The sequence below is a fragment of the Gigantopelta aegis genome, chromosome 4 (genome assembly GCF_016097555.1).
Source record: "Gigantopelta aegis isolate Gae_Host chromosome 4, Gae_host_genome, whole genome shotgun sequence".
NCBI lineage: Eukaryota > Metazoa > Mollusca > Gastropoda > Neomphalida > Peltospiridae > Gigantopelta > Gigantopelta aegis.
This window is the reverse complement of record NC_054702.1, coordinates 50067829-50080985: the sequence shown is the minus strand read 5'-3', so window position 1 is coordinate 50080985 and position 13157 is coordinate 50067829. Positions and strand designations below refer to the sequence as shown.

The 13157-nt window shown below is 36.2% G+C and overlaps 1 protein-coding gene across 2 annotated transcripts in view; it reads right to left on the bottom strand.

Annotated features, from left to right (window-relative positions):
• Positions 1–13157, bottom strand: part of LOC121370666 (inactive tyrosine-protein kinase 7-like) — a 146416-nt gene that overhangs the window by 116209 nt on the left and 17050 nt on the right. For both annotated transcript variants that reach the window (XM_041496053.1, XM_041496055.1), the window contains exon 2: positions 11515–11817. In XM_041496053.1, coding sequence (XP_041351987.1) covers positions 11515–11817 — 303 coding nt within the window. The remainder of the gene's footprint in view (positions 1–11514; positions 11818–13157) is intronic.

Here is a 13157-nt window from a genome sequence, read left to right as displayed (position 1 = left end):
TGTCCTTTAAAGCTATGGATAAATATCCCGTGAAAAGAATGTGAAAATTGTACAACTTATACAAAAGGATTGGTCAGACATGAATACAGTGAGCAGGGGTTGTGAGGAAAACGACTTGTGTACAGGACCATCAAGTCAAACTGTGTCTCAGATTGAAACACACACATAAAACAACTGGCACTTGTTAAGTTTCAGGGGTCGGGACATAGCCCAGTGGTAAAACGTTCGCCCATTAGGTTATTTCTCACTGCAGTCAGTGCACCACAACTGGTATATCAAAGGCTGTAGTATGTGCTATCCTGTCTGTGATCCCACACATGGTGCGTATAACAAATCTCTTGCTACTAATGAAAAAATGTACCAGGTTTCCTTTCTAAGACTAAATGTCAAAATTACCAAATGTTTGACATCCAACAGCCAATGATTAATAAATCAATTTGTTAAATAAAACAAACAAATAAAGAATTGTTAAATTTCACAACTATTTCTTATTATAGTTGGGGGTCTTAACAGCTGAAATTGGGCTAGGTATCTCACAACCTCTGAGAAAAGGAAAATAATTTTTTTGTTTAATAACAGCTTAGCACATTTCAAAACTAAGTTATTGATTTCTGAGCTGAATGTTTTCTAAATTGCACACAAAAATAGTACATGTATATTTTTGTTATTTCCAAAATACTTTTACTTTTCTTTTTACGTCAAACCAGACTGAAATTATTTACCCCAATTTTTTTTTGTAGGAGAATGGGATGGACTATATAGGTGCCTATACTTGATTAGTTTGACCATCAGTCTAGATAGTGAAAGAGGAAACCAACTGCTACCACATAAGCATATTCTTACCAAATAGCAACAAGAGATCTTTTATATGCAAGATAACTATATGCTATACGAAAAGGTACATATGCCACAGCTTTTGATATACTAGCAGTGGTCGAAATACTGCCAACATCACCACAGGCTGAGAGGTTTCTCTGCCTGCCATCCCATCGGACCGGCAATTATTTTGTGGTTACAGTTTATGATCACGTTTGGTCTAACAGGTTTAGATTCGGAGAGTCAAATTTTGTAGCTTTGCTGAACCTAATGTCCAGAAGAAATTTCAGTCAATTTCACCCCCTGACTATAGCAACAAGTTCACCACGGGCAATTGATCCTGCAACCCATCATACTTCAGGTCCTTTCTAACAGTGAATTATATCACATGTTTCCGAACCTGTCGGTGGACATGTATGTATGCAAGGATACAGCAAGATTTGAACTCTTCAACCTGGAGTTGGTTGCATTAGAAGCCACTCTGCAGATTGTGGTGCTATCAGCTTGATATTTGTAGCCTTTACTTCCAAGGTAGGGAGTGTAAATAAACTGAAGTACCTCTGCAAATATTTCAGATGAAAAGATACACTTTCTGTCTTAAACAGGGAGAGCGAGAGTGCACAGCTAATGGAAAGGTGATGACATCTGGTGGCATGGACAGTGCAACTGTCTCTTCTGCACATGATGAACAACCTCGAAAACATGCAGGTAATGAAAGAAGAATCCTAAGAACTGTTACAGTAAATAAGTACACTAAAAGGGAAAAAAATCTTAGGTAGCTGCTTTGTACCACTTTATATACTGACCACAGTTTCCGTGGCAGTATTTTAAAGTGGATGCTTAATTCAGGTCAATAACTACTAATATTTAAACAATCTTCCTACTCACAAAAATGATTCCAGATTCTCTTATTTGTTTAACATTCATGTCTGATGTGTCTTACATTTGCTTTATCAAGTCCTGCAATTAAGAAAATGTCTATGGCAAAAAACATCCTGTGGAAAAAAAATATATATATAGTCCACAGCAAAAAGCTACAGTAGGTACATGTATCATGGAGGATAAAATATTTTACATGGCAATCTCCACGGCATTGCCGATTGTCAATGGTAATTGCAGTGGTTGTTTATGGTAATTACATACTTGACATTTAACACACTGAAATAGTCCTGCCATTTATACACTGATAGTAAGGCACAAGAGATAATTGTTCAACATTTGTTTGGTCAAAGTGTTATGAATGATCACAAAATTGTGTACTGAATGATGTACATATTACATTATTTGGTAGTACAGTCACCTTAACACAGGTGGCTGTTTTATACAGGTCTATTTATATATCAGTATGCAGAAAATGTTTCAGTAACATTTCATTGTTTTAATATTAAGAAAACGGTAAATACATCTGCAATTAAAGTCAGATTAAAGTAATACCACACGATATGAAAATAGTCGATTGCATAGCAACTGATGATTTAGATGAAATGAAATCTTGTCTTGTCACATTTGGCTATTCTTGTACACTTGTATATCATGTGACATTGCCTTTAGTGTCACTGGTTCGCTGATTACCTGACACACAAAAAAAACACAATTAAAGGGACAGACCATGAAAATGCACACTAAGTTTGGTTAATCTACAAACTTGTAACACCTTTGGATAAAGTTGCATTTGAGTGAAACATGAGTCTGTGACTTTGAAATTGTGAAATATCCTCTTAAAAATAGACTAAAACTCGACTCCATAACTGTTACTTCTCAGATGCACGTGCGTTTTTAAAAATATGAGAAATGCATTTTGTGATATTAAAAACATCACGATGACCAAAACACTTCGAATGTACAGAAATGAATACTCCAAACAATAAAATCTAAGTAAAGTATGATTTCAGTTATCAAAAATGGCTCTAATAGTAAAACATATGCCTTAGTGTTTAAAAACTAGGGTATGTCCCTTTAAGGTTAATATGTACTTTGACACTGCCACTGTGAACTAGGAAACCAAGACTGTATCACTATTACTACGACTTCCATTGTTGCATGGTTCAAATAAATGTGTAATCTGTTACTGAATGGGAGAATCTTTAGCAATGACTGTGATAGACATGTACTAATTGTTCTATAGTGAAATAGTAATTTTATAAATCTCTTCAGAAGACATTTGGTGAGGGGAAATAAATCAGTAATTATTTACAGCTTGTTAAGACTTAATTTAGCAGACTTATGCCGGTTTGAATTAGCAGTATGGCAAATTGTACTGTATGTATGTTGTTTACAATGTAAAATATTATTCTGTTTTAACAGTCCATGAAAAAAAGGTTGTTTTGCTTAACACCACCATTAGAGCACATTGATTAATTAATCATCGGCTACTGGATGTCAAATATATGGTAATTCTAACGCGTAGTCATCAGAGGAAACCCGCTACATTTTTCCTATTGCAGCAAGGGGTCTTTTACATGCACTTTCCAACAGACAGGAAAGCACACACCACGACCGTTGACCAATGTGATGCACTGGTTGGAATGAGTAAAAACCCAATCAGCTGAATGGATCCACTGAGGTGGTTCGATCCTGCGATGCAAGCACTTCAAGTAAGCACTCAACCAACCTAGCTAAATCTCCCCCTCCTGCAGTCCATGAAAGTCAGAAATGATCAGGGTCACTTATTAAAATGAATGACTGCAACAGAGATTCATTATCATTTTAATCGCATTTTCATACTTATAAATCCAATTAAGGTTCAAGCATACTCACTTTGATCAGCTTGGGAGGCCAGGCCTGCCAAATGAGTTAGGATTTTTAAATTAATTTTAAATGCATACACTAAATTTTAAAAGATAACAAAGACCACATATTACATGTACAAGCAATGAAACTTTTAAATGTGCATGCATATATATTTTTTTCACATTGAGAACCTGGTTACTGTAAATAGCTAGGAACAAACTGAAATAAATGGGGAACTTGGCTTGTCCAGAGGTGCTCAAAATGAAAAAATAAATATGTCATCTACACCTACCTGAGCGTCTTTTCAGGACAGTGGGTTAATGGTTAATTGTGGTAGTGGTTATTGATTAGTTGTGTTAATGGTTCTTGAGAAAGAACCTCAAATGTCCCTATTGAGCTGTTCTGGGTGGGAGCCGGTACTGGGATGCAAACCCAGTATACCTACTAGTCTTACAGGCTGGTGGCTTGACCATGAGGCCAGTGGCTTTGATTATCAGATTCAGTGATTTGTTAACTCCCCAACAAGTGGTAATCAGTTCAGCAGTGACAGAAGACCAGACAGGAATGTATTTGTTTACTGACAGCCTGCCATAGTTTTAGTCAATGGCTGTACAGTATGTAATGCAGGTTTATTGCAACACCTGATGAGAGAGGGAGAAAAGAAACTAGTTACTGCCAATTACATTTATGCTACAATACTATGGTATGGCACTGATAGAAATAAGCAGAATTTTTTACTAGTCCATCAGACAAATACATCTAAAAATCTACTTGTCCGCCAATATTTTCCACTTGTCCAAATAAATGGTTTATTTTATTCAAGTATCCAGATGATGTTTGTGATTGCTAAAAATGAAACTGCACTGAACATTTATACCTGTCCAATGAACAACCACAGAGGCACATTTTGTTTGTCTGAATACATTTTCACTATGGACAGGTGCTTATTTTGAACACTGTATGGTTATAGGGATTAACGTGCACATTCAGAGTAAGCTGTTTTAGTGCACGCCTGTCATGAGCACTGGTGCCTGCCTCAGCCGGCTCCTCCATCCAGGACAGGAAAGTTATGCTACAAACAGCATGATGCCTTTTATAAGTACTTCTCACAGCAGCATGACCAATGGCCATTGATACAGTAGAGCTGGTTAAAGAATTGAAATATTACTGACAAAGTTTCCCCCGTTTTCAATGTTCATATTCAATGTGCAAATGCAGCAGAATTTTTTAATGTTAAATTCTTCTATTAATAGTATGCTAGACAAAGTTTTCAATACAGATGTGTGTGCTGGCAGGTTAAACTGTAGCAAATTTTCTTTTTAAAACAAATTTTCCATGGCATCATATATCAAACTCTCTCTAGAAACTTTGTTCATCAGTCTAGACTCACCATGCATAAATTGCAGCACATACTCCTGCAATACCATATGCAGTGACACTGATATATTACATGTATGTATCTGGTATGTGCAGTAGAGATCATAATGTGTATTGTGCATGTTAAATGTCTCTGTAATATGTATGCTGGATACATTTTCAATGTTATGAAGATTTAAAAATCACCACCTGTCACCAAAGCCTGGTGGCTTTTGAAGAACGTTTAAAGCTATGATTATCACCTACATAAGCAGTCAATCATCAGAGCCTATCATCGAAGTAATGCAAGCTATTCAACACGCTGTTCACAAACACTATACATGGAAGCACAGCCTTTGGCTACAAAGCATATCATTCTACAATAAATCAGAGTGTCATTCCTCCCATATAAAAACATCTTTATTGATGCGAATATCACAGCCATTTTACCTTTCACTGCACCATAATTCTATTTACAGGTAAAGATCAAAGTGCACAAAAGCTGGGAGTATCTGACAATGGTGAGAAATGACAGGACACCCAACACCTCTACACAATGAGTTCACCCACCGATGAAAACCCATTTTTAAAGAGTCCTACAGCAGGAAGCTATGATCTGGTGACACTTTGGGAGCCCACAGACATTTTAGACAAATATGCATGTATACTATATGTACATGTATATAGGCTGCTAGAAGTTCGCCTGTCCTCTGATCAACAACGACTCTTTTATATACCCTGCATACCAGTTTACCCAATGAAATTGTACTATAAATAGTATAATGACCATACAACATTACAGTAATTTTTAGATTTCTCATCTGGTTTTGGTTTTTCATTGTTTCTTAAATATTTTGAAGTCCCTTGAAAAATCATGCATGTACAGGTATATGCATGCACACCTTGATGAGAAAAATGCATATACTTCAGTTTAGTTTGATTCATGAACATCAATCACCATCAACCAATGTATAAATGAAATAATTTAAAAAATAAACTGGCCAAAAGGAGGTCTATTTGCACTCCACATGCACCCACTGATATATATCTTAACTGAGTAGGTGTATGTAATATTTGTAAGTTTAACATGAATAACAGTGTGAATGTGCTTAATATGGCCAATCTTGTTTGATTTATTCAAGAATCAAGTTTCATTTATTTAGGACAGAGACTGCCCCCAATATTAACAGGTGGTTTCTTACTGTAGGTAGAGAATATATTATTACAGGTACCCGCACATGTAAATCATATATATGACTGCACTCTCCTTGAGTTTTGTAGTAAGATGATAGCAACAAGCCGCACTCAACAGGAAGAGACTTGTATGCAATTTCAATGATGAAAACATTATCAGCTGCTGATAGGAAACACTGCAACATGTCAAGTGAATGAGCGAGTACATATCTAATCAAAATATTTTCAGATTCATACATTCATGGAATCATACATCTGTTCAACCTACCTGAGTGCTCTTCCTTGCAGTGGAGCCAACATTCTCAGGAGCTGTTTCCATGGGAATGACAAATACACCACAAAAGTATCTGTTAGATTTAATATACTGATATGTGATAATTTGTTCCATCCTGTACAGATGCTTGTATTACTTAATTATAGTTTAATGTTTTGTTTACCACAGCTATGTAAACTGTTTTCCCGGTTTGACCGTAACTGTTTTAGTTTAATTTTAAAAATTGTTTTATGTTTGCATACATGTGTCATTGGCTATTTGTTTTCAAGTATAAGACAATGATACTTTTATTCACCACAACTCCATGCACACTGTATACTAGTAAATATAATTTATTCATCAACTCATATAACTTTGTTTGACAGCCAACTGGCTTTTCTTTCTTTGTGCCGCATGCTGTTAAACATTGAATCATTCATTCATTCATTCATTTGGCCATTTGCCATCAAAACTAGTTTCAGATATGAAGAACACTCCTGAGTGAATATTAATAAAATTACTGTATCTAGACAACATGGATTTTCTTAATGAACACCTATATGCACCTATCACCACCAGCCCCAGGTACATGTATATGCCTAAAATACATTCACCAATCTGAAGATGACCTCTGATTAACTATAAATTGTGATACTAGTACACTGGAAGTGTCTCACGCAGGTAACTGGACAGTTGAAAAAGAGGGTTCCATGCATCTGCAGAGTTCTGACTTGTACATAATTAATCATGTACATGTATGGAATGGAAAACATACAAAAACATACCTAGTAACAGCAGTATCACGCTGCAGACAATATTTCCAGGTCTTAGTTAACCAGAACTCAGTTCACATGACTTTTACCCAGGTAACCACTTGTTCGGTTACGTGAATTATATTTGTATAACATATTTGGCAATTACCTCAAAACTTGCATTGATGAGCATTTCCTAATGATACAAATAATTTGGTGCAAATCTTTAATACATAATGTTTTTATTACTGGATTAACTAACTGTTAGAACATTTAACAATTCATCATGTAACCGATTACTGGTTCACATGAATTTACATTTGGGTAAACAACATGCGAACATAATAATTGTGCATGTGAAATATTGTGCTCTGTCATACAATCAATCAGACAAAATGTATTGTACCAAAACACCCCAAATGAACGTGAACATGTATTTTAATACCTGTATTTAATGAATACAGTCTCATTCAGCCTTTAATTCAGCACATCAGTCAGTACTCCTTCTGAATTAACATCATCATGCAAACATGAGCTTAATAAAAACAAAATCTTCTTAAGTACTATAGAACCAGAACGCACCATGCAGAAATCACAATGGTGGTTCTCAATGTGGTTTGAGGTTGAAAAACAAATTAAGCGATGGATTACTGAAATAATTAACCCATTATACAGAGTTAGTAAGATGCCAGCATCAGTTGTGTAGGGTAGACACACTTGTTTTGGCAGGAGATGGAGACGTGTAGGAAGCAATCAGCCACGGTAGAGCACACTCACACAATCCACCTGACCGGTGTAAACACCAGCTTTCACACAGACAAAGGACTGCAGACTTGTCCAGGAAGTCGGGACAGGATCATGAGGTCTGAGACATTACCACAGGGCTCCATGTGTTTGAGTTTCGTATTAAGGCCAATACATCTTCTTCCATTGAATTAGATGCAATAATAGAACTCAGTTCATTTAACCAGTTTCATAACACTGTGAACAAAACACGAGCCCTTTGGCAATCAAACAATATTTACTGGTTACATAAAAACACTAAACAAGACTGGATGGGGAAAGAGACCTTATCTGGTGGGCTAGAGCAATCCATGGCATTCAATATACTGCTGCTACCTTTTATTGTTGAAAAACCAGTTATCCAGATTGTTAAAGGATATATGTCTTATTTGTATCACGAGGAGCTAGGCCTTTGTGGTCATGTTGACACTTGACAGTTATAATTAAGTTTACATACCATAAACCAATATTTTACAAAGGATGGTAATCTTACCTCAATACAATCAGACTGGGGGAAATTAAATAGAATCCAAACAAGAGGGAAAAAACTTGTTTTTAACTAGCATAACATACCGATGCATGATTTTAGTTTATTTAGGTACTATATGATTACATAGCTCAAGTTGTTCAATTCCAGATCAATCGTAAACAATGTCCTAATAGCTGGGATGATGTACATGCCTGCTATAAGACATACAGTTGAAATTGTAGTCATATTTAGGACGTGGCATTTTATCTGGCATACATGTACAACAATCTGTAAATAGGGCAGTGGGTATTACATTTTGTTTTATAGAAATAAAATGAGTTTAGGAAGTTTTAAAGTAAGCCAATCATATTCTAGACAAATGGTATGCAAGTGTCATATATATATGAAAGTAATGTTTGTTTTATTTAACGACGTCACTAGAGCACATTGATTTTTTATCTTATCATCGGCTATTGAACGTCAAACATATGGTTATTCTGACACTGTTTTTTAGAGGAAACCCGCTGTCGCCACATAGGCTACTCTTTTTATGACAGGCAGCAAGGGATCTTTTATTTGCATTTCCCACAGGCAGGATAATACAAACCAATGCCTTTGTTGAACCAGTTATGGATCACTGGTCGGTGCAAGTGGTTTACACCTACCCACTGAGCCTTGCGGGGCACTCACTCAGGGTTTGGAATTGGTATCAGGATTAAAAATCCCATGCCTCGACTGGGATCCGAACCCAGTACCTACCAGCCTGTAGACCGATGCCTTTTTTGAATAAAGTACAGTGAAACCGGCATTTCCCCCAAACTGAACATATCTCTTTAAACTGGATACCACTTAAAAGCAAACTTTATACTTGGTGTCCAGTTTAGAGAGGTTTCACTATACTAGGGATCCAATCCCAGTACCTACCAGTCTGTAGACCGATGGCCTAACCATGACACCACCGAGGCCGGTCATATATATATATATGAATGCTTTAACATGACTGATCATTAAAAAACAAGAAAAAACTTTCAGAGTGAAATCCTTATGGTTAAAAACAAAATGGACACAACTATTTATTCAACAGCACCCCAGCACATTGTTTAATCAGTGGTTAATTACTAGCTGTCTAAATGACAATCCCATGGTTCATAAACTGAGAAATGAAACCCACATACACCTCAGACATGTATACAGGTACACCACATACAGGTATACAAACAGGTACACCACATACATGTATACAGGTACACCACATACATGTATACAGGTACATGGCATACATATATACAGGTACACCACATACATGTATGTTGTATACAGGTACACCACATACAGGTACACCACATACAAATATACAAGTACACCACATACATGTATACAAGTACACCACATACATGTATACAGATACACCACATGCAGGTATACACTGTAACAGGTACACCACATATAGGTATACAGGTTCACCACATACAGGTATACACTTTAACAGGTACATCATATATAGGTATACAGGTACACCACATACAGGTATACAGGTACACCACATATAGGTATACAAGTACACCACATACAGGTATACAGGTACACCACATACATGTATACATTTTTCAGACAGAATAGTATACACTTTAACTTTTTATTTACCAGCCATTAAGTACTGGTTATAACGGGACATAATCCAGTAGATCTGCTGAGGAGAATTGATCCTGTGAGTGTGACTGCCTGCCAAAGGTGGAAGAAAGGCCAAGGAGCTCAGTAACTGAACTACATGTGCAGTGGACACCCCACTCCTAAAGCCATCAGTGCTTCTAGGTCAGATATGCTACATATAGTATGTGCAATGATAGATACTTAAAACAAACTGTATAACTTGTGTTATAAATCCTAAATGTATATCTGTAGCTCTTCCACTTTAAACTCAATTTGTCAGTCATGAATTTATTTGTTATATATTCCATATTTTTTAAAAATGTGTTAAAATAATCTGAAGAAATTCCTAGACAGCAGTGTTTAAATTCAATTTAATTAACAGCGGAATAAGAGAAACCCTGTGAGATGGACTAGAGAAAGAAAACAACCATGGATGCTGTATTAAATTAGTCTCTAGCAAAAACAAATACCACAAAGTCAACAATAACAACTCTGCCAGAACAGTTGCTTTGAACGGAATTGTGTAGAGGCATAACAAACCATTAATGATGACAATTGTCCTAAAATGATAGGAAACTCATTTTCCAGATCAAAAGAAACTGTGGATGACTGCAAGAGAAGACTTGCCGGTTGTAACACATGAACTGAATAGACCTCCTAACTAGCTCTCTATGCTCCTACCAGATGTTCCACAACCTTACAGCTTGCTAATGCCGCTCTGCAACACAAATTACACCATAAATCGACTAAATCTGCCTTCAGGTTTGTCAACAAAAAATGAAAATGTGTGATGGCAACAACAGAAAACAGCAGCGATAATATTATGACCATGGATTTCCAGCAGACACCGAAGCAATGGTGGATGCTAAGCCACTTGAAGGAAGTAGTAAATGTACATGTGTGTACAATCGCATTTAGAAGAACATACATTTGGCAGTCATAAAAGAACATGTTGATCAGTGCTAACATGACTCAATTGCACAGCTGCATGGGATGCAATTCAGCAACTATATTCTAGTGAATGTCACTGTGGAGTTTGTTATCAGTGTTATATATCTGTTTAAATTGTTGCATGAACAGGTGAATGCCGAAAAATACAGATACAGCAATAAAACTTGATATTCAAGAAATGGTTTGTTAAATGTCTTACAACTCGATTCACCTGTTTGTATCTGTGTGAGAGAAAAAGAGGAAGTGTACAAATACATATATTAGCCAATGGAACAGATATATTAATTAGATTCTGACTTGGTCTGTGTATGGTGGTATACAGGGATGGGGGAGGTTAACATAACATTATATCTTTCAAACTGACTCGAGCAATGGTAATCCACAAAACATCTTCTTTTCCTTCTCCTTTGCAAAAAATGGTTCTTTTGTGATAAGCATAGATCTGCAATCTAAAGTTTGAAAGATAACCACTGCTGTTGAACATCAGGACTCAAATACATCTGAAATGTGAATTATTAAACTAGCATACACTAATACAAGGCAACTAGAACCACACTTACATTGTATGTTCAGTCTTGCTTCGAAGCTCTGCAGTGAGAATCCCGTTGTGACATTGGTAGCGATGCACTGGAATGGTCCCTGGTCGTCGTCGCGGGATACGCGTAAAATCCTTAGGTTGCTGTCCTCCTGGAACCTGCGTGTGGTGTTCTCCACGGGCTTGCCGTGCTGCACCCACTGGAAGATGATGTGGCGGCGGTTCGACACATCACAGCGGAGCTTCGTCTCAGTCCCATCCACCACATCCATGTCCGCTGGCTTCGTGCTGAAGTAAAACGTGTCCTGAGCATGGCATGTGAAAAACACTGAAAGAGAATGAAACATGACTTACTGAAGTAAAACGTGTTCCGAGCACGGCACGTGATAAACACTGAAAGAGAATAAAACAGGACTTACTAAAGTAAAACGTGTCCTGAGAATGGCACGTGATAAACACTGAAACAGAATGAAACATGATTTACTGAAGTAAAACGTGTCCTGAGCACGGCACGTGATAAACACTGAAAGAGAATGAAACAGGACTTACTGAAGTAAAACGTGTCCTGAGCACGGCACGTGATAAACACTGAAAGAGAATGAAACAGGACTTACTGAAGTAAAACGTGTCCTGAAAATGGCAAGTGATAAACACTGAAAGAAAATGAAACATGACTTACTGAAGTAGTGAAAAGACAGGGTTTGACAAATCCACTAACCCTCGGTCTCGGCTAGTGAATTTTTGTTCTAGTGGATATTATCAACTGTATTATACATAGGGCACTAGGAAAAGCATCTTTGAGGGCTAGTGACTTTCTTAAACATTTGTTGAAGACTGCAAAAGATCTCAATGTATAAAAGGAATGTAAAAAACACAAAGGAAAAGGAAAATGCAGTACATTTTAAACTAAATATATAACCATGTCAAAGTATTGTTCTGTTGTATGGATTCCTTTAGCATTTTGTTCTTAGCAAAATGACAAAAATAATTATCTTATGGTCTTGGTGAATTTGTCAATATTTTAAATTTAATGCTGGAATGTATTTATGGGATATAAATAATATATAAGACATAAAGTTACTTAAAAACTTTATAGACTGTAGTGCCATTAATGCTACGTCTAATACAACTAATCAGTGCTGTAACTAATATACCATGGGATATATGCAAATTATTTAATATTAAATTACATAAAATGTATTCCATAACAAAACCACAATTTAGGAACTTATGTATTAAAAGACCAAAGTCTGTACCCAAGTACCCATAACAAATATCCCTTAACCTTAGTGTAAAGAGTTTGATACTAATAAGCACAAATATGAAACACAAAACAAAAAACTGCACATTTGTTATTTCATTTATCAATATCGTTTAAAAATGGAAAGCATTGCATTAATGATTCTTTTGAACTAAAATGTATCTTTTGTTGTGTATATTTTACTAATTGATGCAAGATGTTCTAAAACATGTTTCAAACCATAGCATATCCTACTCTGAGCACATAAATTAACATGTAAAGCCATCGTACTTTAGCAGGTTCTAAAAGTTGCCTAATATACCACAATATGTGCTATTGTGAGCAATTCAACAGCTTTTTCTCATCTTTATTGGTCCACTGCAACTTGCAAGTAACAATAATTCATGTTTTTATTTTTTGTTCCTGTC